General features: G+C 28.0%; 8 protein-coding genes across 9 annotated transcripts in view; 7 read left to right on the top strand and 1 right to left on the bottom strand.

Annotated features, from left to right (window-relative positions):
• LOC105830687 (agrin) overlaps positions 1-26,745 on the bottom strand; it is a 569,188-nt gene that overhangs the window by 237,034 nt on the left and 305,409 nt on the right. The window lies entirely within an intron of this gene.
• LOC114254838 lies at positions 657-2,602 on the top strand. The gene has a single exon (XM_036292178.1). The coding sequence runs from the start codon at positions 1,119-1,121 to the stop codon at positions 2,193-2,195; it is 1,077 nt and encodes a 358-aa protein (XP_036148071.1). The 5' UTR covers positions 657-1,118; the 3' UTR covers positions 2,196-2,602.
• On the top strand, positions 2,690-4,758 carry LOC105835787. Its single transcript, XM_028191971.2, has one exon. It carries the CDS (start codon positions 3,671-3,673, stop codon positions 4,748-4,750), a length of 1,080 nt encoding a protein of 359 aa, XP_028047772.2. The 5' UTR covers positions 2,690-3,670; the 3' UTR covers positions 4,751-4,758.
• On the top strand, positions 5,359-8,417 carry LOC105835780 (putative gustatory receptor 28b). 2 transcript variants are annotated; one of them, XM_028192052.2, is made up of 3 exons: positions 5,359-7,927; positions 8,144-8,230; positions 8,297-8,417. In XM_028192052.2, the coding sequence occupies exons 1-3, from the start codon at positions 6,872-6,874 to the stop codon at positions 8,399-8,401; spliced, it is 1,248 nt and encodes a 415-aa protein (XP_028047853.2). In that variant the 5' UTR covers positions 5,359-6,871; the 3' UTR covers positions 8,402-8,417. The 2 variants fall into 2 exon arrangements, with proteins under 2 accessions (XP_028047853.2, XP_028047888.2); XM_028192087.2 differs by having other exon boundaries at positions 8,285-8,417.
• On the top strand, positions 8,451-12,368 carry LOC105829732 (putative gustatory receptor 28b). Its single transcript, XM_012668783.3, has 3 exons — positions 8,451-10,881; positions 11,054-11,140; positions 11,217-12,368. Exons 1-3 carry the CDS (start codon positions 9,823-9,825, stop codon positions 11,319-11,321), a joined length of 1,251 nt encoding a protein of 416 aa, XP_012524237.1. The 5' UTR covers positions 8,451-9,822; the 3' UTR covers positions 11,322-12,368.
• LOC105829729 (putative gustatory receptor 28b) lies at positions 12,426-14,017 on the top strand. The gene is made up of 3 exons (XM_012668781.2): positions 12,426-13,520; positions 13,719-13,805; positions 13,877-14,017. The coding sequence occupies exons 1-3, from the start codon at positions 12,459-12,461 to the stop codon at positions 13,979-13,981; spliced, it is 1,254 nt and encodes a 417-aa protein (XP_012524235.2). The 5' UTR covers positions 12,426-12,458; the 3' UTR covers positions 13,982-14,017.
• Positions 14,590-17,263, top strand: LOC105829728 (putative gustatory receptor 28a). Its single transcript, XM_012668780.3, has 3 exons — positions 14,590-16,632; positions 16,869-16,955; positions 17,026-17,263. Exons 1-3 carry the CDS (start codon positions 15,580-15,582, stop codon positions 17,128-17,130), a joined length of 1,245 nt encoding a protein of 414 aa, XP_012524234.1. The 5' UTR covers positions 14,590-15,579; the 3' UTR covers positions 17,131-17,263.
• Positions 24,131-26,703, top strand: LOC105829726 (putative gustatory receptor 28b). The gene is made up of 2 exons (XM_012668777.3): positions 24,131-26,389; positions 26,553-26,703. The coding sequence occupies exons 1-2, from the start codon at positions 25,388-25,390 to the stop codon at positions 26,667-26,669; spliced, it is 1,119 nt and encodes a 372-aa protein (XP_012524231.3). The 5' UTR covers positions 24,131-25,387; the 3' UTR covers positions 26,670-26,703.

Genomic DNA, 26,745 nt, shown 5'->3' with positions numbered 1-26,745 from the left:
AAATGCATTTATCCTTCAAGCTTCATTTTTGAATAATGCAATAAATGTTAAATCACAATGCGAGCAATATAATGATAAAGCAGTAATAAAGATTGACCACTTAGGATAATTTGTAGCTGTAATGTACCTGAATTATTTAAGAATTTTATACCAAGAATACAATTAAATGCGTGTATAAATTAATTCTAATTTAAATAATAGCGTTGTCCTTATATTATAATCTAATCACTTATACTGATACATTTGTTATACATGTCTTTTATAACAACTTAAGTTTTTTTAAAACATGTATAATTTAACATCTATGTGTACAATATTTATGCGAGCAAACAGACGTACAAACTTTAATTAATTTATTATATTTTAATAAACTCGCGAAACTATTTGTAGTTTATTTATTACACTGTATAAATTAAGTGAAAATAAACATCGATAATAACATTTTGTATAAATAGAAAACAGATTTTAATATATTCACATCTTGAATTATACTATATTCATCTTACATGTCATTTACTTAATACCTTTACTTAAATTTATCTATTTGTTTAAAATCAATAAGATTATATCTCACGGAGAAAGAGAGAAAGAGAAGAGGGAGACAACGGGGAGGGAGGGAGAGAGTGAGTTATAATATAAAAACATCAAACATTCCTTTGGCAAAATATAAATGTAAAGTTTAAAACAATCAGTCTTTATTAATTAATTTTGCGTAAAAACGACTGACCACGTAGACACTATGCAGTCAATGTTTTTTGTTTTGTATACACACACAATTCATATACAGCAATTATAATTTCTTTTTATTTCTTTTCTATGTCCTAATGCCGACAAATGTTGATCGAAGAGCGCCATGGTTACTCCACAAGTGTAACACTGTGATCACTTGACCAAGTGACTACTCACTATTTGGCACAAAAATTCCTCGCAGTATTGAATTTAAATTCAGTGCGAATAAATCGACAATGAAGAATTTATATTCTTTTCAAGAAAATAAACTTTAAAGCTAAACAAAAAATAAAGATTTCGCAATTTTGCTCAAGTTTTACTTAAAAATAAAGTGCATTTGTGAAGTGATTAATGTAATATTTAGACTGTTCTTTCAAACTTCATTAATTATGTTCAACCTGTCGAAATTACAAAGACGATTCTATGGCAAAATGCGGAAAAAATGGCGATTGTTTCATGCCACGAATTTCGAATCATTGATGTATCCGTCTTTCACTTTTTGTCGAATCCTTGGAATATTTCCCTATACGATTAACGCTTCAGGCTTTGCGATTTCCAAATCACGTTATATTTTTTCGACCATTGTCACTGGTGTTTATTTCATTTTCTTATTATGGATTCTCTATATAATCAACATTTGTGGCATAAATTGTTGGAAGTTTAAAGGCGTACCGAGGATTCTTGAGCGTAATTGCTTCTACATATTCAGTGGTATCATAGCAGTTGTCACGTACATTTTGAACGGTCCACGAATGCGTTTGCTCCAAACCATAATGGAAATCTCCTCGAAATTGCCTTCGGAATCATATCAAAAACTATCTAAACTAATCCACGCCAAGGACATCTTAGGTTCTATCTGTCTAATTATGGGAGCACCGCTATTTTTGACCATGAATGTCCATGTTATATTCAAGATTCTTACAATATATGTTCATCTACTAATGTTTCAGATGGATATGTTGTATGTAAATTGTGTTTGTGTACTAAACGCTTGTTTTAAGAGACTCGACGATAATCTAAACCACATGCGGGAGCTCATGATGGAAGATGAGGTGTATCATCTCGGTGGAATGTATAAACACAGAAGTTCATTCCTGTTAATCGAATTAAAGACCTTGAAAATGGAACATTTGACGATTACTAACACAGTGCAGATGCTGAACATGATTTTCAGTTTGCAGCTCCTCGCTAATATAGTTTTAATTTTTGAAGAGCTCACCTTCGGGATCTACTTTCATATATTGTATTGGAACGACGGCACAGTCTTGATCAATATAGACGAGTCTATCTATAGCACATTTTTAACGATATACATAACGTATTATTTTATAAAACTATCATTAATAGTGTGGGCTTGTGAGACCGGCAAGGATCAAGCTATGCAGATTAGCACCACTGTTCATGATGTGCTTAATAGCACAGACAATAATGAAATCAAAGACGAGGTAATACAAAATATAACTTAATTTGTACATTTTTATTAATATGTATAATAAATACGTGCAACATGTATGGTACTAATGTGATCTTGGTACATTAAATCTAATAAATTTGTGATTATCTTTCAATTCTGTTATTAATTAATTTATAACTTTATAGTTGAAATTATTTTCCATGCAAATTTTACATCGTGAAAATAAGTTCTCTGCGAAGGGTTTCACTATGGATGCAACACTTCTCACTGCAGTAAGTTATTGAACATTTTATATATTAAAAGTGATTTGCATTCATTTTTGGATTTTATTTTAGATTGTGGGTAACGTCAGTACTTACTTAATAATCTTGATGCAATTTTTAACCATACCAAATTTTTGCAATAGAAAAATTGTAAATGTTACACAAATAACCCAATAAAATAAAAAATATATAATTGAATGAGTAAATATTTATTTTAATAATAAAATGTTTTTTATTATAACATTTTAGTAGAACAGCAACATAATTTTAGTTTTATAATAGCATTATAATAATTTATGTAGACACGCAATAGTTACATTTACAAAAAAAATTTGGTGTTATAATTATGTACATAGTACAGTACATTAAATTATACACATATTTTTTTACTGCTCTTGGATTACAGACAATATTTAGGTACCAAAGAGTTTTATCAGTCAAATGAATGTATTGCATTTCTAATTCAAATAATAGCATTGTCCTTACATTATAATTTAGTCGCTCATAATGACACACTTGTTATACATGTCTTTCATAATAATAACAGTATTCATAATAAAAAAAAATGTGTATAACATAATTTAATATTTATGGTACAATATTTGTGCAAGAACGCGCCTAGAACTTTAATATATTATATTTTAATAAATACGGGAAATGTTTGTAATTTATAATTACACTGTATAAACTAAGCTTGGTAATAATTATCAGTAACAATTCTGTGCGAATAAAAAATAGATTTTATACTTTTTCATGAATTACATGCTTGTGTTACATATATGTCATTAATTTAATACAAAATTTGCTTATGTAAAACCAACAAAATTAAATTTTGGAGAATTCTGATATAAATATATACATATGTAAAGTTTAAAAATAATGGACACTATGCAATCAATGTCTTTGGCTTCGTGCATGTATATACAACAATTACATATAATTTCTTTTTATGTTATACATCCTAATGGTAACAAATGTTGATCGAAAAGTGTCATGGTTACACCACAACTATAACTATGACTATTTAATAAGTAACTTCTTACCATTGGACACAGAAACTTTTCGCAGTATTAAATTTGAATTCAGTCCGTATAGATCGACAATGAAAAGACTATAATTTTTGTAAAAAGACAAATTGTGAAACCACATAAGGAATAAAGTTTTTGCAATTCTACTCAAGTTCTCATATTTCATTTAACAATACAGTGTATTTGTAAAGTGATTAATAATTTTTAGGCTGTTCTTCCAAGACATTCCACTAATCATGTTCAACTCGTTCAAATTACGAGGACGAAACAGTACCAAAATACAGAAAAAATGGTGGTTGTTACATGCTACAGATTTCGAATCGTTAATGCATCCGTCTTTCATCTTTTGCCAGATCCTTGGAATATTTCCGTATAAGATCAAAGATTCGACCATCAAGATTTCCAAACCACGTTACATTTTTTCGACCGCCATTATCTGTATTTGTTTCATTGGTTTATTAAGCATTTTTTATATAGTCAATTTTTGTGAAATTTGCTCGGAGCTGTACTATAGAGGCGTACCTAGGATTCTTGAGAGAAACTTTTTTTACATACTCAGTACCTTTATAGTGACTGTAACGTACATTTTGAATGGTCCGCGAATGCGTTTGCTTCAAACTATAATGAAAATCTCTTCGAAATTGCCTTCGGAATCATATCAAAAGCTATCTAGACTAATTCACACCAAGGACATTTTAGGTTCGTCCTTCCTAGTTGTAGAAGCGTTGATATATTTAAAAATGGATATTCATGTTCCAATCAAGATTTTTGTAATATACATTAATCTGCTGATATTTGAAATGGATATGTTGTATATGAATTGTGTTTGTGTGCTAAAGGCTTGTTTTAAGAGAATCAATGATAATTTGGAGCACATGCGTGAGGACATAATGGAAGATGAGGTGTATCATCTTGGTCAAACATACAAACAAAAGAGTTTATTTTTACTGATTGAACTAAAGGCTTTACAAAAGCAATATCTAACGACAAGTAACACAGTGCAGATGCTAAACATCGTTTTTAGTTTGCACCTTCTTGCTACTATAAGTGTGACTTTTTGCGAGATTACTTTCGAACTCTACTTTCATATATTGTTTTGGCACGACGGCACTTCTATGGTCAATATGGACAAGCATCTCTATGGCACATTCTTGACAATATCCATAACATATTATTTTATAAAACTAACGTTAATAGTATGGGCTTGTGAGACTGGCAAAGATCAAGCTATGCAAATCAGCACCACTGTTCATGATGTGCTTAATATCACATTCAATAATGAAATCAAAGGCGAGGTAATACAAAATATAACTTAATTTGTACATTATATATATATATATATATATATATATATATACACATATATATATACATATATATATACATATATATATATACATATAATGTACCGCTAATGTGGTACATATTTATTTTTTTAAATTCTACAGTTACAGATGTTTTCTATGCAAATTTTGCATCATGAAAATAAATTCTCTGTAAAGGGTCTCACTGTCGATGCGACGCTTCTCACTGCAGTAAGTTGTCAAACATTTGTCTTTATATATTAAAAGTATTTTTTATTCATGCTCCGGATTTTGTTTTAGATTGTGGGTAACATCACTACTTACTTAATAATCTTGGTGCAATTTTTAACCATGTCAAGTTTTTGCAGTAGAGAAATTGCAAATGCTACACAAATATCTCAATAAAGTAAAAAAATATATAATCCAATGAGTGAATATTTATTTTAATGGTAAAATATTTTTTAAAATATTTTAGTGGAATAACCACGCAATGTTATTTAACAGTATTATAATGTTTTACGTATACATGTAATAATTACATTTACAAAACAATTTTGATGATATAATTATATGTATACATAAAACAATGTATCAAATTTTGTGTGTGTGTGTGTGTGTGTGTGTGTGTATGTGTGTGTGTGCGCGCATGTGTGTACATGTTTTTGGCCTTATATTTTCTTTAGACAATACTTAATTTAAATGCAATATTATTCATTAATGTCTGGACTTTAGTTTACATGAAATTTCATTTCTATTGTGTTTCTTTTGATCTATGAAGATGAATTCTACATAATGCACATGTTATCTTGTTCTATAGGGTAAGTTAAAGTATGATGGCCATACGGAAAAGATGGCCAATGGCTATAATTTCTCCAATAATTGTTAAATAATGTGTTCTGGTAATTATTTTCAAAGATAAGCAATATTTACTGTAGTTTATGTGCGTATACTATTCAAAATAACAATATTGTGAATGTCATATCACGTTTTTACTTTTGATTGCCTGCCAAGTTTTTCACGTGTTCATTAGAAATTGCCACAATATCGAATAAATTACAGTTGTGCTGTCGTAATGAACGTTACTCACGTAACAAAAGTATATAACTTGTAATGTGTAATTATATTTCTTATTTTCTTTTCTATTTTTTAACTAAATACTATGATTATCTTTCTTTCACAGTTTGGGCAAGATAACCCATGACATTTCGGAGTGTTTAATGTATATATTTTATTAAAAAAGACGAGAATTAAGTTATGCACCTAATATTTTAATTTGACATATCATATGTTTCTTTTTAGTAGTGACAATGAGTTAAATTGATCCTAAATCTGTGTGTGTGAACATTTAATATTAAAAATGTTAAAAAATAAAATTAAATAAGTGCCAATAAATGTAAATATGTAAAATTATAAGTTTTTTTTATTATTCTAAAAATGTTAAGTACATAAAAAATGTATAGCCAACTGTTTTATAATACTATGCCCATCTTTTCCTTAAAAGTTGTGAAAGATAGCCAATGTTGATGTTTCAATATTTTGATTATAAAAAATTTTTATTAAGAATTTTCTCTTTAATGTTTTACACACTTAAAGCTTCAGTGAAGTAATATACCAAACGCTATTAAAATATAATAAAAACAAAAGTATGTTCTTTGTATTAAAAAAAACTATGGCCATCTTATCCGAGTTTACCCTATGAATAGGATAACCGATGGTAAAAACGTAAAGGTTGAGGTCTTTCATTCATTCACGTAGACACTATGCAATCAATATCTTTTGCTTGATGTATGTACATAATTCATATAAAGAAATCATGTATAATTTTTACTTCTGTTGTGCGACCTAATGATGACAAATGTTCGAAAAGCGTCATAGTTGCTCCATAACTGCAATAAGTAACCATTTGAAAAATGACTTTTCACCATTTGATGCGAAAACTTTTCGCAGTATTAAATTTAAATTCAGTGCGTATAGATCGACCATAAAGAAATTATAATCTTTATAAAAAAAAAAAATTCTTAATCACATAAGGAAATTTCTGCAACTCTACTCAAGTTATACTTTATTTAATAATACATATTTTTAAAGTGATTAATAACTCTTGCGTTGTTCTTTCATAATATTTTATTAATTATGTTCACTTCGTCGAAGTTACAAAAACGAGGCAAACTGCGGAAGAGATGGCGGTTATTCCATGCCACGGATTTCGAATCGTTGATGAATCCGTCTTTTACCTTTTGCCAGATTTTTGGGTTATTTCCGTATAAGATCAAAGATTCGACCTTCGAAATTTCTAAACCACGTTACATTCTTTCGACCGTCGTTGTCTGTATTTGCTTTATTGGATTATTGAACAATCTCTATATATTCAATATTTGTGGGAGTAGTTGCAAGATATACTTTAAAGGTGTACCCAGGATTCTTGAGCGAAACTTTTTTTACATACTCAGTACCTTTATAGTGATTGTAACGTACATTTTGAATGGTCCGCGAATGCGTCTGCTCCAAACTATAATGAAAATCTCTTCGAAATTGCCTTCGAAATCTTATCAGAAGCTATCTAAACTAATTCATATGAAGGACATTTTAGTTTCCATCTGTCTTATTGTAGAAGTGCCGATATATTTCACAATGGATATCCCTTTTCCAAGGAAGATTTTCTTATTATATATTAACCTACTAATATTTCAGATGGATATGTTGTATATGAATTGTGTTTGTGTACTAAAGGCTTGTTTCAAGAGAATCAACGATGATCTGGAGGACATGCGGAAGCACATGATGAAAAATGAGGAGGTGTATCATCTCGGCCGAATATACAAACAAAAGAGTTCATTCTTATTGATCGAACTAAAGGCCTTGAAGAAGCAATATATAATAATTAGTAATACAGTTCAGATGCTAAACATGATTTTCAGTTTGCAGCTTCTCGCTACCATAATTTTAACTTTTGGAGAGATCACTTTCGAGCTCTACTTTCATATATTGTTTTGGCATGACGGCACATCTATGATCAATATAGACGATTATCTGTATACCATATACTTAACAACATCCATAACATATTATTTTATAAAAATAACGTTGATAGTGTGGGCCTGTGAGACCGGTAAAGATCAAGCTGTGCAGATCGGCACAACTGTTCATGATGTACTTAATAGCACAGTTAACAATGAGATCAAAGCCGAGGTAATACATAATATAACTTAATCTACACACACACACAAAAACACACACACACACACACACACACACACACACACACACACACACACACACACACACACGTTTAATAAATATATACTAGTAACATAATTTTTTTTATTTTTGTAGATTAAATATATTAAATTTGTGATAATATCTTTTTAATTCTGTTAGTAAGTAATTTATAATTTGACTTAATAGTTGCAGTTGTTTTCTATGCAAATTTTGCACCATGAAAATAAATTTTCTGCAAAGAGTCTCACTATGGATGCGACGCTTCTCACTACAGTAAGTTGTCGAATATTTGCTTTTATGTATTAAAAATTTTTATTTATCTTCCAGATTTTGTTTTAGATTGTGGGTAACATCACCACTTATTTAATCATCTTGGTGCAATTTTTAACCATGTCAAGTTTTTGCAGTAGTGAGTTTGTAAATGCTACACAAATATCTCAATAAAGAATATGTAATCAGATGTATAAATTTTTATTTTAATGATAAAATTTTCTATTAAAAAATTTAAGTAGAATAATGCAATATTATTTAATAGCATTATTATAATGTTTTACGTACACATGTAATAGTTACAAGTACAAAAAAATTTTGATGATATAATATACATAATACAATGTATTAAATATTATGTATAATACACATACACACACGTGCGCGCGCGCGTACGTGTGTGTATGTGTGTATGAGTATATCTATTTTATTATTAGCTTCATTTTATGTTCAGATAATACATGATTTAATAATTATATAAATTATTCATTAATGACATCAGTAACCTGAACTTCAGTTTACATAAAAATTCATTTTTGTTGCGTTTTTCTCATCTATGAGAAGATAAGTTACAAATTGCGCTTATACTATCTTGATAGTCTACACATCGTTGAATGACAAATTCTGTATCGATGGGACCAATGATAAAAACGTAAATCGAGGGATTAATGAATAGAATTGTGCAAAAAAATTTTATCAGCTAAATGAGGATATTGGTTCAAATTCAAATAACAGTATTGTCCTTATGTTATAATTTAATTGTACATAATGACACATTATTGTGTACTTTTCATAATAACATAAGTTTTAAAAAAAAATGTGCGTAGAATAATTTAATATTTGTGGGATACAATATTCATATACAAATTTTAATTTATTATACTTTAATAAACACACGAAAATATTTCATAATTACACTGTATGAATTAGCTCTGAAACAAATATCAATAAAGACATTTTGTGTATTAATAAAAAATATATTTTAATACTTTTTTTGCATCTTGAGTAATGTTCATGTTACAGATGTGTCATTTATTTAATAATTTATAATTTGTTTATGTAAGAATAAAAAAATTAAGTTCTAAAAAGTTTTGATATAAAAACGTCAAACATGCCTTTAACAAAAATTATTTATAAATGTAAAGTTTAAAAACAATCTTTCATTAATTTTGCGAAAAATCCATTGATCCACGTGGACACACTACAATCAATATCTTTTAGCTTTATGTGTGCACATTATTCATATACAGCAATTATGTTAAATTTCTTTTTTTTTTGCTGTGCGTCCTAATGGCGTCTTAATGACAAATGTTGTTCGAAGAGCGTCATAGTTATCTCACAGCTATAATAAATGACATTTGACGTGTAACTTTTCACCATTTCACGCGGAAACTTTTCGCAGTATTAAATTCAAATTCAGTGCGAATAGATCAACAATAAAGTGACTAATATAATCTTTAATATAAATTTTAATGTCACGTAAAAAAAAAATTTTTGCAATTCTACTCAAGTTCTGATATTTTATTTAACAATACAGTGCATTTGTAAAGTGATTAATAACTCTTACGCTGTTCTTTCATGATATTTCATAAATTATGTTTAACTGGTCGAAGTTACAAAGACAAGGCAATTATAAACTGCGAAAAAGATGGCGATTGTTCCATGCCACGGATTTCGAATCGTTGATGAATCCGTCTTTCACCTTTTGCCAGATTCTTGGATTATTTCCATATAAGATCAAAGATTCGACCATCATGATTTCCAAACCACGTTATATTCTTTCAACCGTCGTTGTCTGTATTTGCTTTATTGGGTTATTGAACAATCTCTATATATTCAATATTTGTGGGAGTAGTTGCAAGATATATTATAAAGCCGTACCCAGGATTCTTGAGCGAAACTTTTTTTACATACTTAGTACTTTTATAGTGACTGCTACATACATTTTGAATAATCCGCGAATGCGTCTGCTCCAAACTATAATGAAAATCTCTTCGAAATTGCCTTCGGAATCATATCAAAAGCTATCTAAAATAATTCATATCAAGGACATTTTAGTTTCCATCTGTCTTATTGTAGAAGTGCCGATATATTTAAAAATGAATATCCCTTTTGCACTCAAGATTTTCTTAATATATATTAACCTACTAATATTTCAGCTGGATATGTTGTATATGAATTGTGTTTGTGTACTAAAGGCTTGTTTCAAGAGAATCAATGATAATCTAGAGCACATACGGAAGGACATAATGGAAGATAAGGTGTACCATCTTGGCCGAACATACAAACAAAAGAGTTTATTCTTACTAATCGAACTAAAGGCTTTGAGAAAGCAATATTTGATGATTAGTAACGCAGTGCAGATGCTAAACATGATTTTCAGTTTGCAGCTTCTTGCTACCATAGTTTTAACTTTTGGAGAGATCACTTTCGAGCTCTACTTTCATATACTTTTTTGGCATGACGGCACATCTGTGATCAATATGGACGATTATCTGTATAGCGTATACTTAACGACATCCATAATATATTACTTTATGAAAATAACATTAATAGTGTGGGCTTGTGAGACCGGTAAGGATCAAGCTGTGCAGATCGGCACCAATGTTCATGATGTGCTTAACAGCACAGTTAATAATGAAATCAAAGCCGAGGTAATACAAAATATAACTTAATTTACACACACACAAACACACGCACACACACGTTTAATAAATATATACTACTAATATAATTTTTTTTTCATTTTTGTACATTAAATCTATTAAATTTGTGATTATATCTTTTTAATTCTGTTAGTAATTAATTTATAATCTGACTTAATAGTTGCAGTTGTTTTCCATGCAAATTTTGCATCATAAAAATAAATTTTCTGCAAAGGGTCTTGCTGTGGATGCGACTCTTCTTACTGCAGTAAGTTGTCGAATATTTGTCTTTATGTATTAAAAGTGTTTTTTTTTTTTTTACTTATCTTCCAATTTTGTTTTAGATTGTGGGCAACATCACCACTTACTTAATCATTTTGGTACAATTTTTAACCATGACAAGATTTTGCAATAATAAATTTGCAAATGCTACACAAATATCTCAATAATGAATATGTAATCTAATGAATAAATTTTTATTTTAATGATAAAATATGTTCTATTAAAATATTTTAGTGGAATAACCACACAATGTTATTTCAGCGCATTATTAATAATGTTTTACGTACACATGTAATAGTTACATTTGCAAAAAAAGTTTAAAATATAATTATATACATTATATAACGCATTAAATTACATATATATAATTAATGAATAGCATTGTACCTAGAAATTTTATCAGCTGAATGAGGATAATTCTTCTCGGTTCTAATTCAGATAACATTATCCTTATGTTATAATTTAATTGTACATGACACATTGTTGTGTATTTTTCATAATAATATAAGGTTTTAAAAAGAAACATGCGTAGGATACTTTAATATTTGTGGATACACTCTTTATACACAAATTTTAATTTATTATACTTTACTAAACACACAAAAATATTTCATAATTACTCTGCATAAATTAAGCTTCGAAACAAATATCAATAATGACCTTTTGTGTAAAAAAAAACATTTTAATACTTTTGCATCTTAAGTTACATGTTCGTGTTACAGATGTGTCTCATTTATTTAATAATATAAAATCCGTTTATGTTTAAGAATAAAAAAATTAAGTTCTGGAGAGTTCTGATATAAAGACATCAAACATGTCTTTAACAAAAATTATTCATAAATGTAAAGTTGTAAAGTTTAAAGAACAATCTTTAATTAATTTTGCAAAAGGTCCATTGATCCACGTGGACACATGCAATCAATATCTTTCGCTTTATGCGTGCACATTATACATATACAGCAATTATGTAAGTTATGTATTCTTATTTTTGTTGTGCGTCCTTATGATGACAAATGTTGTTCGCAGAGCGTTGTAGTTATTCCACAATTGTAACAAGTGACTTTTGACATGTGACTTTTCACCATTTGATGTGGAAACTTTTTGCAGTATTAAATTTAAATTCAGTGCGCATAGATCGACAATAAAGAGACTACAATTTTTGTAAAAAAAACTAATTTTAATGTTACATGAAGAATAAAATTCTTGCAATTCTACTCAAGTTCTCATATATTATTTAAAAATACAGTGTATTTGTAAAGTGATTAATAACTCTTACGCTCTTCTTTCATGATATTTCATTAATTATGTTCAACTCGTCGAAGTTACAAAGACGAGGAAATAGCAAAATGCGAAAGAAATGGCGATTGTTCCAAGCCACGGATTTCGAATCGTTGATGAATCCGTCTTTCACCTTTTGCCAGATCCTTGGAACATTTCCGTATAAGATCAAAGATTCGACCTTCGAGATTTCTAAACCACGTTATATTCTTTCGACCGTCGTTGTCTGTATTGTCTTTATTGGCTTATTGACCAATCTCTATATATTTAATATTTGTGAAAGTTGTTGGAAGATATATTTTAAAGGCGTACCCAGAATTCTGGAGCGTGATTTGTTTTTTATACTCAGTAGCTTTATAGCGATTGTTACGTACATATTGAGCGATCCGCGGATGAGTTTGCTCCAAGCAATAATGAAGATTTCCTTAAAATTACCTTCAAAGTCACATCAGAAGCTATCCAGACTAATTCATACCAAGGACCTTTTAGGTTCCATCTGTCTTCTTGTAGAAGTGCCGATATATTTGAAAATGAATATCCATGTTGCAATTAAGATATTCATTCTATACATTAATCTACTAATATTTCAGATGGATATGTTGTATATGAATTGTGTTTGTGTACTAAAGGCTTGTTTCAAGAAAATCAACGATGATCTGGAAGACATGCGGGAGCACATGATGAAAAATGAGAAGGTGTATCATCTCGGCCGAATATACAAACAAAAGAGTTCATTCTTACTGATCAAACTAAAGGCCTTGAAGAAGCAATATATAATAATTAGTAATACAGTGCAAATGCTAAACATGATTTTCAGTTTGCAGCTTCTCGCTACCATAACTATAACTTTTGGAGAAATCACTTTCCAACTTTATTTTCATATATTGTATTGGCACGACGGCACAACCATGTTCAAAATGGCTGATAATTTCTATAGCACATACTTGACGATATCCATAACATATTACTTTATAAAAATCACGTTGATAATATGGGCTTGTGAGACCGGTAAGAATCAAGCTGTACAGATTGGCACTACTGTTCATGATGTGCTTAACAGCACAGTCAATAATGAGATCAAAGCCGAGGTAATATAACTTAATCTACACATAATATAACTTAATCTAAACACACACACAAACACACACACACACACACACACACACACGTTTAATAAATATATACTAGTAACATAATTTTTTTTATTTTTGTAGATTAAATATATTAAATTTGTGATAATATCTTTTTAATTCTGTTAGTAATTAATTTATAATCTGACTTAATAGTTGCAGTTGTTTTCCATGCAAATTTTGCATCATAAAAATAAATTTTTTGCAAAGGGTCTTATTGTGGATGCGACGCTTCTTACTGCAGTAAGTTGTGAAATATTGCGTTTATGTGTAATTAGAAGTGATTTTTATTAATTTTTTGGATTTTATTTTAGATTGTGGGCAACATCACCACTTATTTAATAATCTTGGTGCAATTTTTAACCATGTCAAATTTTTGCAATAGAAAAATTGCAAATGTTACACAAATAATTCAATAAAGTAAGAGGACATATAATCGAATAAGTAAATATTTATTTTAATGATAAAATATTTGTTATTAAAATATTTTAGTAGAATAATATCAGTTAATAGCATTGTTTTAACGTTTGTTGTATACTATATGCAATTAGCAGTTATTATATTAATAAAAAATGTTGAAAATACATATACATATACATTATACAGCGTGTATTGAATTTTATATGTATATATCCTTTTTATTACTTTTGGAATTTGATTGATGTATTTTCACAATAAAAAAGTTCGTGTTTGTCATAAATCTATCTTTTTGTCATTATTAAAATGCAAAAGTTGATTTTCTTAGGTTTATTTATAGCCTATGACATAGATGTCAATAATTTTATTCAACGTAAAAAACCGACTAATTTTAATTTATATAATGGAATTCCATTATAACTTTGTTTCTTTTATAATATTACATTTATTATTAATACATTTTTTAAAATAATACTAATATTTCTTAAATCATATGTAGCCCAATTAACATTCTAAAAATAAATTTATATGTAATAACATTTGTGCAGAAATTATACATATATATAAAAATATTAAACATTATATATAGAAATTGAATATAAATATAAGAAGTATATAAATAATGTAGTTATTTTATTTGTTAAAAACACAGAAAATTGTTATATTTTTTGTATATTTAATATAACGATTAAGATATACCATTATTTTAGATATCTTAAAAAGTAAAAAATATGGACATACCGAATCCGTGTACGTAGAATAAAAAATTGCATTTAAAGTCAGATTATAATTATTATTAGAAGTATATCGATCTATACTGTAAAAAATTTGTGTAAAATTACATGCACCTATTACAGTGAGTAATTTTGAAACCTACTATAATAGGTGCAAATTTGCATGTTTATAATTTTGCAGCACAAGTAAAAATAATTTAATTTGTAAATAATTTTACAATATATACACAAGTGTAAAAGCAAATTAAGGAATTATTGCAAAATTTATATACAAAATTATAAACACGCAAGAATTTATGCCTATTGTAACGGGTCTTAAAATTACTCATTTAAATTAGTGTAATTTTACAAAAATTTTTTACCATGTATATATTGTGTAAACAATGCTTTTTTTCATATATGCACATATAATTTAATGAGTTACAGCAATTACACTATATTTCTTTGTGCACTCAAAGTAGTGCAGATATTTTTATTAACATCACTTAATTTAAACATCCTTTTCAGATTAAATTTTAAGAATTATTAATAATGGTTAAAGCTCTATAAATTTTTTATTGCAAATTTATTAAAATGAGTTTTTAATCGTACATACAAACATTACTAAGACATAAATGTCGATCGAAGAACACCATGGTTACTTACCACTAACAAATAACACTAGTGTTTCAAGGCAGTATCCATTTGCAGTTTTAAATTGAAACTGTCTGAATGCACATCAACGAAAAGTCAATTTCACATTTACTAGAATTTAAAATCAATATTTAGAATAAAAGTCTTATAATACTTAGGCTAATACTACAGCATTAAACATTACTTAATTTTGGAGTGTAATCTGTGATACAGATCATTGTACTCCGTTAATAATGAGTTCAACAAAATCCAAAGGATGCGTCAAGTATAGAACGTGGAATAAGTGGCAATTGTTTCAAGCTACGGATTTTCAATCATTGATGTATCCATCCTTCATCTTCTCCAGCATTTTCGGATTATTTCCATATAAAATCAATGGTACAACTTTCGAGATCTCCAAACTGCGTTACATTGTATCAACCGTCATTCTTGTTATTCTCTGCATTTACGAGTTTGCAGTGCTCTATGAGATTGACATTGCTGGAACGATTAGATTCAAAAATACACCTAAGACTCTCGAGCGTAACTGCTTTTACATACTCGGTAATTTTATTGCGGTTGTTACATATATTTCGTGCCGTTCTCGAATGCACTTGCTTCAGACTATAATGAATGTCTCTTCGAAACTGTCTCCCAATTCATACCGAAAGTTATCTAGACTGATTCATGCTAAAGATACCTTCGGTTTCATCTATTTATTGATAAATTCGATATTTTATTATATCACATTGGATTTCGATACTTGGCATAAAGCTTTTGTACCGTACCTTAATTTTTTGGTGTTTCATATGGATATGCTGTATATGAATTGTGTTTGTATATTAAAGGCATGTTTTAAAAGAATCGATGACAATTTAATAAATCTGCGGGAGCTCGTGGTGAACGATGAACCACATCTCCTGAGGCGGATCTATCACGAGAATAAAAATCCATTCCTACTAATGGAGCTCAAGACTTTGAAGAAGCAACATTTGGAGATCAGCGATACGGTGCAAATGTTAAACAACATTTTCAGTTTGCAGCTTCTTGCTACAATAGTTATGACATTTGCTGAACTCACTTTCCAATTATATTTCTACATATTGTATTTAAAAATTGGCATGATAACAATAAATATAAGTGGACAAATATATGAGATATATATAATAATAACTATGATATATTATTCTATAAAAATAATATTACTAGTTTGGGCCTGCGATACAGGTAAAGACCAGGCCATGAAGATCGGTACTACCGTTCACGATCTGCTTAACAACACTTCGGATGAACAAATCATGGACGAAGTAATTAAAAAAATGAAATTTTATTTATATAATTGTCTAAAGATATTTTATTTATTAATACCTTTTTATATGTAAAATCTAGTTGTTGTTTTAAAAGTTAATGTTTTACAATTACAAGTAGTATTTAAATATAATAAAAATTATATTTATTATATTTATTATATTTAATTTATTATATAACTATAACATATTAAAATTACAAGTATTTAACTATATTATAATCTTGCGTTTTGCAGTTACAGTTGTTTTCATTGCAAATATTGCACCGCGAAAATGCATTCTCCGCGAAGGGTCTTATTATGGATGCTACTCTTCTTACAGCGGTAAGTCAACAATTATTAGCTTCTTAATTAATTAAAGAAATATTGTTTATTTTTATAATTCTGATTTTAGATTGTGGGTAATATAACTACATATTTACTAATCTTAATACAATTTTTGATTGCCTCACGTTCTTGTAGTGAAAAGAAAGCAAGTAATGTTACTCTCACAAACTAATTTAAAAAAGTATATTAATAAATAAATAAATATATTATTAAATAGTTAAAGTACTGTTTTTTATCATTAAGAATATATGTATAGACATACATGTGTATGACTACAAGTTTAGTATAATACATATGTATATATGTATATGTATGTATATATGTATATATATAACATAGTATTAAATTATATAATATAAATAAATCTTTAATACGTTTTATTCTTTCTTGCTTATATATATGCGCGCGCACACACACACATACACACAAAATATCTCAAAAAGTTGCGGTATAATAATATTATATTACAATATAATATGTATAATTAATAAAAATTTACTACTTAAAACAAAAGATTATTAATAGGATTATTCTAAGAAAGTTAGATTTATGTAATATTTTCTATTTGACGTATACATGATTTAATGAGTTGTAAAACATAGCATTACATTTCATTTCATTATACTTTACACTTCAAAGATGATAATTACCGATCGAAGAACACCATGGTTACTTTAAAAATAACAATTGAGTTGGAAACTCCTCAAGTGTTATTTGATGCATACACATACAAACAGCAATCATTTGCAGTTTTAAATTGAAACTCGTTGGGTGTAGAATTATAGATCAATGAAGAGTCCATATCATTGTAAACAAACTTGCAGTTAAAAGAAATCTTTTGTGAACTTTAAGTTTATGTTAAAGTATAACAATTAATAATTTCTAGGCAGCAATAAATCTAAGCTGTTGTATAGACGGCTGTATTACTATTACGGCAATAATAATCAATCCATCACTGAAATTACGAAGATACGCCAAGTGCAAAATGTGGAAGAAATGGCAGCTGTTACATGCTACGGATTTTCAATCGGTTATGTATCCATGCTTCGCTTTATGCAGCATTCTCGGAGTATTCCCGTACAAAATCAATGGTTCCATCTTCGAGATTTCCAAACAGCGTTATATTCTATCAACTATCATTTTTTGTATTGTTTGCATTGCCCAGTTAGTACAACTCTACCAGATTAATATTACTGGAACAATCAAATTCCCAAACACACCTAAGACTCTTGAACGTAACTGCTTTTACATATTAGCTACTTTTATTGCGATTATTACGTATACTTTAAGCAGTCCACGAATGCACTTGCTCCAGATGATAATGAATGTCTCTTCAAAATTGCCTCTTGATTCATATAAAAAGTTGTCTAAACTGATCCATACGAAAGACATTTTGGGCTTTCTCTTTCTAATTATGATAACAGCATTTTATTATACTAAGATGGATTTCGATGATTGGCACAAAGTTGTTCGACTGTACTTTATTTTGCTGATATTTCAAATGGATATGTTATATATGAATTGTGTTTGTGTATTAAAAACCTGTTTTAAAAGAATTAACGATAACTTAATAAATCTGCGGGAGCATATCGTGAACAATGAGCCGCATGTTTTGAGACGGAATCATCATAAGCAAAAAAATTTATTTCTTCTAATGGAGCTCAAGGTTTTAAAGAAACAACATCTGGCGATTAGCGATACAGTGCAGATGCTAAACATGATTTTTAGTCTGCAAATCCTTACTACCATAATTATAACTTTTTCCAATCTTACATTTACATTGTATTTCCTCATAACGCATTGGAAAATTGGTATGTTAACGAACGATATGAGCGACCTGGTTTATGATGCGTCTGCAATAGTGGCTATGATATATTATTCTATAAAAATGCTATTAATTGTATGGGCCTGTGAGACCGGTAAAGATATCGCCATGAAGATTGGCATTACCATTCACGATCTGCTTAACAATATTTCAGATAAAGAGATTAAAGACGAGGTAATTAAAAAAATAAACGTTTAATCCTGTATTTATCTAAAGCTAATCCGTTTATTAATGTAATTTCTTATATATAAAATCTAATAATGTCAATAATGGTTTTACAATCCTGTACTTAACTGTATTATAATCTACATTTTGCAGCTGCAGATGTTTTCTTTGCAAGTACTTCACCATGAAAATACATTTTCCGCAAAAGGTCTCGTTGTGGATGTTACTCTTCTCGTTGCGGTAAGCGATTATTTGCTTTTTAATTAATTAAATATTATTGTTTACTTTCATAATATACTCTAATTTTAGATAGTAACTAACATAACTACATATCTATTAATTTTAATACAATTCTTTATTGCCACGTATTTTTGCAACGGAGTTGCAAAAGTAGCAAATAACACAAATACATAAATACATTATTAAAAAGGCATGTGATTAATACCAGAAGTATATTATTAAATAGTTAAAGTACTCTCTTTTTTTAACATTAATAAAAATATGTATATATATATATATATATGTGTACAGAAAAATAATGCATATATAATATTCATAAATAATGCAATAAAATTAAGTTCAAAAAATAAGTCTAATTTTTATGGGTTATTAATTCCTTGCTTATGTATATAGTTCAAGAATAATAAATGTATAAAAAATGTCATTTTGCATTCTCATTAAATAATTTAACTGTTATTTCATTAAAATTAACACATATTACTATTAACATAAATAAATTAGTATAATTCTGAATTTACTTACTAGTATATGTATGAAAATATTAAATAAATATTTTAGTTCTTACACAAAATATCATGTGACATTTGATGATGACAAAACCAAAGTTTAGTTCAACAAAAAAAATATAAATAAGTAATTAATCTTTCGTTTCATCGATATAGGCAATTAATGAAAATTTGGTGTAATAGAATTTAAAATAAGACTTTAACATATACTATAAACAGTGACATGTATAATTTATAAGAATTCTGTTTATTGTCAAAGTTCATATATTATCAACAAGATATACAATATTTGTCTTTGTTATTTTTACATTTTTAATTTTTAATTTAGTTTTTACTAAATCATAAAATTATTAAAATCACTAAAATTTCAACAATGTAAATGCATATTTTGCATTTTAAAGATAGTGTACAGTAACATTTAAGATTTAACGTCATATTAAAACAGTCTATTCTCTAAATGATAATCATGGTATCATTGATTTGCATAGACTTATAATTATAATAATTAATGTATTCACTGTCTTTTAGTGATTTCGATTTCAACATTAGTATATTATCATTGAAAGCTCAGTGTATTTATTTATTTCCCTAATGGATAAGTTATAAATCTATCATTAAAAATCAGTGTATTTTCACTAACTTCACTGATTGTAATTTAGAGAGTAATTCATTATTTCGTATTCACAGAGAAGTAAAAAAATAACACAAACCACATTATTGAGTCATTCTCAGTGTGTCGCCACTAATTTAAAATTATCTTTGGTTATAATATGTTATAATTTAATATATAAAATTAGAAAATTAAAATTAATTAAAACTAAAATCCTGGAGCGCGATTTTTAATTTATTTTCTCGGGCTCTAATAATCCTTCCGGATCGTCGATGCTCTACCTATTATTGGAATCAATGTCTTTTTTGCCAGAATAACCGAAAAAAATTGTGTCTAACAAGGATCAAATTATTTGAGATAATAAAATGATTATATGACTTTACTTGTATTTGGTCCTTTGCATTATTATAATGTATCGTTGTGATTCTATAACAGTGTAAGAAGAAAACCGTAACAATGGAGTTAAAATTACACACACACACACACGCGCGCGCGCGCGCGCGCACGCACACGCGTGAGTATACGGATGTATATGTGTATATAAATTTAAAGAATAAACTAATAATATTTCTAAGTCATAGAAAAAAAAAATATTTTTCAAACATTCGCAATATGCACAACGACAATACAATATTAAATCAGAAAGTTGTTATTAACTAATTTTTAAGAAAGTAATCTATTGTAAACTTTAAATTTTGTGTAATTGATGTCTTCTATTTTGAGTAATGTATTATTAATACACGACAATATTTATACATTATTACATTAAGCGCTGCGTTTCATAAATGATAGGTTGAAGACTGTCATGGTTACTTTATGACTAACATACGACTGAGTATGTCTCACTCTTGTCGCAGTAATTGTTCGTAGTATTAAATTGGAACTTGTCAAGTGTGGATAAAAAACCAAGTTTATTTTAATTAACGCGTTTGATGGTGAAAAAATAAACTCAAAATCTAAACTTAAAAAATTGTTTACAATTACGCCAACATTAATAAAAAATGTGCGTTCATAAAATAATTAATAACTTTTAGGTTAAAATTGTACACACGTATCACTTCGTTAATAGTATTCAAAACGTTATAAAAATTTCATAATATCAAAAGAAAAATGAGAGAAAGATGGCTCTTTCACGCTACGAACTTTCAAACCTTGATGTATCCTTGTTTTATCATGTGCCGCATTTTTGGAACATTTCCATACAAGATTAATAATTCGATCTTCGAAGTTTCAAAACCATATTATATCATATCAATTGCAATTATCAGCATTATATACGTTTTCGAACTGGAATACTTCTATAATTTCAAAATTTTTACAAAGGGCGAGTTTGAAGGCACAACATGGTCTTTCGAATATAATTGCTATATTATATTAAACATTTTTATGATAATCGTCACGTTCATCTCGAGCAATTCGCGAATGCAATTACTCCAAACTATAATGAAAATCTCTGTGAAACTCTCTCCGCAATCGTATCGAGAGCTATCCAGATTAATCCATGCCAAGGATATCTTTGGTTTTCTCTACGTTATCGGGATGATTGTTACATATAGCTACAAAGGAGTCCCAATTCTGCACTTAACCTTTTCAATACATTCGGTTCTATTCAACTTTCACATGAATATGCTATACATAAACTGTGTTTGTTTATTAAAGGCTTGTTTTAAGGAAATTGACAATAATCTTTCAAGCATGAAAGAACTCGTATTAAACGAAGAATTACAAATTCCTAGAATGATTTACTACAAACAGAGAAGTTCATTTCTAATAATAATGAAGCTTAAGGCTCTGAAGAAGCAACATTTTTTAGTCAGCAACGCAGTACAAATGCTAAACATAACCTTCAGTTTACAACTTCTTATTACAATAACATTAACTTTTGTTACAACTAGTGGTGGACTGTACTCACATCTACTGCTGCAGTGGGATAATGGATTAGTTATTAAATTCAGTTTGAACGAAGCCTTTTCTGTTATGTTCTTGACCTCCATGATGTATCAGATTATAAAAATGATGCTACTTGTGTGGGCCTGTGAAACTGGCAAGAATCAGGCTCGAGATATCGGCACTACGATTCATGATATACTTAACAATACTAAAGATGAGCAAATCAAAGCTGAGGTAGTAAAGAGTAATTTAATTTATATATTTTTCTTCTAATACATTATATTATATTATATCTCCTACTTTCCGTACTTAATAGTTTTGCAATCTATAACATTACAGTTGCAATTGTTTTCCTTGCAAATATTGCACCGTGATAATACATTTTCCGCCAAAGGCTTTAATATAGACGCAGTGTTATTTGCTAGAGTGAGTAATTAATCGTTTGCTTCAATTAATAAAATATATCATAAATCTTTTATTCTGCTTTTTTAGATGATGGGTACTATAAGCACATATTCGTTAATTCTACTACAATTCTTTATTATATCACATTCTTGCGATAAAAACTCTAAATTAAATATTACACAAATAACAAAATTCCATAAAAGTAGATAATTAAAGAGAAATTACTTTCTTATATTTGTAAGTAATTATTTATGTATATATATGTAATATATATACATATACAGATGTAATTTTACTACGTGTACTCTGACAAGACACACATACACAAGTTAAAATTTAACAAAGAATATTAATATTAAAGAAAGAGAGAAAGAAAGACCGCTAACATAAAATTTTAAATACATCTTAAATATTTTACATTGCAGGTGTATTGCAGGTATAAAAAACAATAAATTTCTAAAAAAGATATAGCTTTTGATTAATCACCTTAAATAATCAAACTACTTTGACATTAAAATTAAAACAATTACACCTGATGCAATTAATATAAATATCAGAAAATCAATACAAAATAAAGCTCACTTTTGATATGAGTAAAACATACATAATTGATATCTAAAATTTTATTCGAGATGATTGATATTGTACGTTGTTACACGATAAAACACAACAAATTATCTTTGTAAATATTTTTCTATAGTTAATAAATAGTTCTTTAGTTCATAAGTAATTGTAAATTTTTCCTCGTTAAACATTAAAAAAAATTTAGTGTATTAATTTAATTCTAATTGTGCATTTCTTTAAAATAAAGAATTATCTAGAAGTCTAGAAATTGTTTTTAATATTCTATCAACAAAACAGATAATTGATTAAAGTAAACAAAAAAAGAAAATGTATATTTGACAAAAAGATTGTAATTGGAATAGTTTCTATAATTGTTAAAAATAATAATGGACATATTATTGACACATACAAGTATATGTCTTTACAAAATCTTTACATAAATAATACTTCATATTAATTTGTCTAACACAGGATCAAAATCAATTTTTACTATATTAAAAAATGTGCAAAAACGTATAGAATACAATTGAATTACATATCATTAAAGTAATATTTAATACACATACAATAATCATAAATAACTGCAAAGATTAATATGAATTAAAAACCTAAATGTGATGCTAATTTATATTTCTTAACATACAGTGAATCATGTATTTTTTATGTATTTTTTATTACAATATATGTATGTATAAGAGTAATACGATATTTCAAATATTAATTAACAAATATTTTACGTTTTATTTGTTGAAAATCTGGGATATGTATAATTAAGGTTATAATACGTAGTTAAACGCTAAAATTATTTCTTTTGTAAATAATAATTAACAGTCATTTTATAATTTAAATGTAATAAATTAATTTATGCGTGAGAAAATTAAGAAAATTACGTTTTTAAAAATATAAACTAAAAATATTTGTTTTATACAGCAATTTGCTTTTCTTTTATGTCACATAAATTAACATTTATAGCATTACAAATTATAAATAATAAACAAAAATTTTTATTATTTTTTTTAGAATCATTTTTGTGTGCTCTTTTATATGTCACTTGTTCTTACAAGTTATATAGAATATTGATGATATTCACATTCACATTTTATTTATCAATAATTATAAGATTAAATTCTCCTTAAGATAATGTCCTTATTTTAATTATTGATATTATTCTCACATTTCGATCTTCTATTTTTTTATTAAAGGTGAAATACTATTTGTCTATTTTGAGATATTTCCTTGTCCTTGAGATAAAGAGCACTAATTAATTTTATTTGTTAGAAATGTCATTTTATTTTTATCTAGATAATTAGTTAGATTAATTAAATTAACTCTAAACAAGATAATATCATTGCTTTCACATTATGAAATAATCTATTAGCATTACTTCCGTTAATTTTTCATTTTCCACTGCAATATCAAAATTTCTCAAAATGAACCTACATAGCACGGTTTAATAATACATTCATAAATAATAATATTATACAAAAAATAATAGTTTAGTTTATATTATACTATATTTTAATACATTTTAATACAAAAATAATTTGCAATTATACGCACGCAATTAGCTTTATATTACGTTTAAAGATAATACCAATAATAATATTTTTTTGATTAAGTTAAAAATGCATTGGTATTGATATTTTTTTCTTAAAAATTACGATAATACATAGAATATTTTTAAATGTCGTATATATGCAATAAAACTGTCTTTAATGTAAAACCAGATAATCATTAAAAATTGTTAATATTAAAAAATTATTAATATTAATAAATAGATATTGCGCAATACTTCTTTTCAAATGCTCACAAAATTTAATGTATAATCAATACGTTGTAATAAAATATAATTTCTTTATTGCACTTTATTTCGCGAGTGATAAATACAGATCGAGAAACGCCATGGTTACTACATGGCTAACATATGATGCCTAACATATTCGTAGTTATATTCAATGCACGAACTACTCGCAGTGCGTTTTCAAGTTAAACCAGTCAGATGTCGAAGAAAAAAGAAGTTACGTGCAATTATCACTGAGTACAAGAGTTACGTTTACAAACAAAGCTTTTGTAATCACGCTCACAAAATTTAATAACATAGTGTTGATAAAGTGATAAATAATTTTCGAAGACGACGCATATTTAAATTATTCTTCTTTCGCAAGAATTCGCTGCATAATACTTAGTTTTATCATTAAAATTCCAGAAACGCACCAATAGCAATATGCGAAAAAGATGTCGGCTCTTCTGCGCTACGGATTTTCAATCTTTGATGTACCCTTGCTTCAACTTCTGCCGCATTCTAGGAATATTCCCGTACAGAATCAACGATTCGACTTTTGAGGCTTCAAAATCATGTTATATTTTATCGACCATTATTATCTGCGTCTTCTGCATTTACGGAATAATTATTATTTATCAGTTCGATACTTCTATAACAATAACCATCATAAGAATACCTAGATCTCTTCAGTATCATAGTTATTGCGCGCTCGGTAGTTTCGTAGCGATTGTCACGTATGTCTTAAGGGGTCCACGACTGCTCTTACTGCAAACCGTATTGGAAGTTTCTTCAAAACTACCACAGGAGTCGTATAAAAAATTGTCCAAGTTAATTCACGTCAAAGATATTTTCAGTTTTTTCTTCTTTGTCATCATAACATTGATATGCTTCATCAAGTTGCCTCTCAATTTGATCTTCTCAACAATATATACATTATATATCGGCATACTGTTGCTGCAATTGGACATGTTGTACATGAATTGCGTTTGTGTATTGAAAGTCTGTTTCAATCAAATTAACGACAATTTGATGAAGGTGCAGGAATTCGTAATAAATGACAAGCCCCAGCTACTCAGGCAAACATACCACGTGCAAAAGAACCCATTCTTGCTGATAAAACTTAAAACCTTGAAGAAGCAACATCTGATGGTTACTGATACAGTGCAGATGCTGAATACGATTTTCAGTTTGCAGCTCATCGTTACCATAGTCTTAAGTTTCGCCGAAATTACTTTCAATCTGTACTTCTACATAGTCTTAATCATGTCTAAAGAGAAACAAGAGTTGTGGAATTTGTTGTTTATCATGTGCATCGTATATTATAGCACAAAAATAGTGTTGATCGTGTGGGCTTGCGACAGCGGTAAAGATCAAGCTGCTAAGATTGGCATCACAGTTCACAATTTGCTTAATAGCATCAGTGATAAGCAAATCAAGGACGAGGTATTAATTAAGTTTACATATTGTTTCAAATATGTTTGATATATTAAACAGCTTTCATTCGCCAAATAATAATTATGTATAATAATTATTGACATTGTCCCAATGCTCTTTTCTGTATACATTCACGTATTATTTTATATGTCAATTTATGACAATGTTATAGTTGGAACTATTTTCTGTCCAAATACTGCATCGAGAAAATGTATTTTCCGCAAAAGGTCTCACTATAGATGCGTGGCTTCTTACTGCGGTAAGTGGCCAATTATTTGCTTCAAAATAATTAAATGCATATTATTCAGTTTTATAATTTTTTCTTTTAGATGATAGGCACCATCACTACGTATTTATTAATCTTA

Source organism: Monomorium pharaonis, chromosome 9 (genome assembly GCF_013373865.1).
Source record: "Monomorium pharaonis isolate MP-MQ-018 chromosome 9, ASM1337386v2, whole genome shotgun sequence".
NCBI lineage: Eukaryota > Metazoa > Arthropoda > Insecta > Hymenoptera > Formicidae > Monomorium > Monomorium pharaonis.
This window is presented reverse-complemented; position numbering and strand designations above follow the sequence as displayed.

Coding starts and splice junctions, on each gene's coding strand:
- LOC114254838 (XM_036292178.1), top strand. CDS start 1,119: ATGTTCAACCTGTCGAAATTACAAAGACGATTCTATGGCAAAATGCGG.
- LOC105835787 (XM_028191971.2), top strand. CDS start 3,671: ATGTTCAACTCGTTCAAATTACGAGGACGAAACAGTACCAAAATACAG.
- LOC105835780 (XM_028192052.2), top strand. CDS start 6,872: ATGTTCACTTCGTCGAAGTTACAAAAACGAGGCAAACTGCGGAAGAGA. Junction 7,928..8,143: donor ACAATGAGATCAAAGCCGAG/GTAATACATAAT, acceptor TTGACTTAATAG/TTGCAGTTGTTTTCTATGCA. Junction 8,231..8,296: donor ATGCGACGCTTCTCACTACA/GTAAGTTGTCGA, acceptor ATTTTGTTTTAG/ATTGTGGGTAACATCACCAC.
- LOC105829732 (XM_012668783.3), top strand. CDS start 9,823: ATGTTTAACTGGTCGAAGTTACAAAGACAAGGCAATTATAAACTGCGA. Junction 10,882..11,053: donor ATAATGAAATCAAAGCCGAG/GTAATACAAAAT, acceptor CTGACTTAATAG/TTGCAGTTGTTTTCCATGCA. Junction 11,141..11,216: donor ATGCGACTCTTCTTACTGCA/GTAAGTTGTCGA, acceptor ATTTTGTTTTAG/ATTGTGGGCAACATCACCAC.
- LOC105829729 (XM_012668781.2), top strand. CDS start 12,459: ATGTTCAACTCGTCGAAGTTACAAAGACGAGGAAATAGCAAAATGCGA. Junction 13,521..13,718: donor ATAATGAGATCAAAGCCGAG/GTAATATAACTT, acceptor CTGACTTAATAG/TTGCAGTTGTTTTCCATGCA. Junction 13,806..13,876: donor ATGCGACGCTTCTTACTGCA/GTAAGTTGTGAA, acceptor ATTTTATTTTAG/ATTGTGGGCAACATCACCAC.
- LOC105829728 (XM_012668780.3), top strand. CDS start 15,580: ATGAGTTCAACAAAATCCAAAGGATGCGTCAAGTATAGAACGTGGAAT. Junction 16,633..16,868: donor ATGAACAAATCATGGACGAA/GTAATTAAAAAA, acceptor TGCGTTTTGCAG/TTACAGTTGTTTTCATTGCA. Junction 16,956..17,025: donor ATGCTACTCTTCTTACAGCG/GTAAGTCAACAA, acceptor TTCTGATTTTAG/ATTGTGGGTAATATAACTAC.
- LOC105829726 (XM_012668777.3), top strand. CDS start 25,388: ATGCGAAAAAGATGTCGGCTCTTCTGCGCTACGGATTTTCAATCTTTG. Junction 26,390..26,552: donor ATAAGCAAATCAAGGACGAG/GTATTAATTAAG, acceptor ACAATGTTATAG/TTGGAACTATTTTCTGTCCA.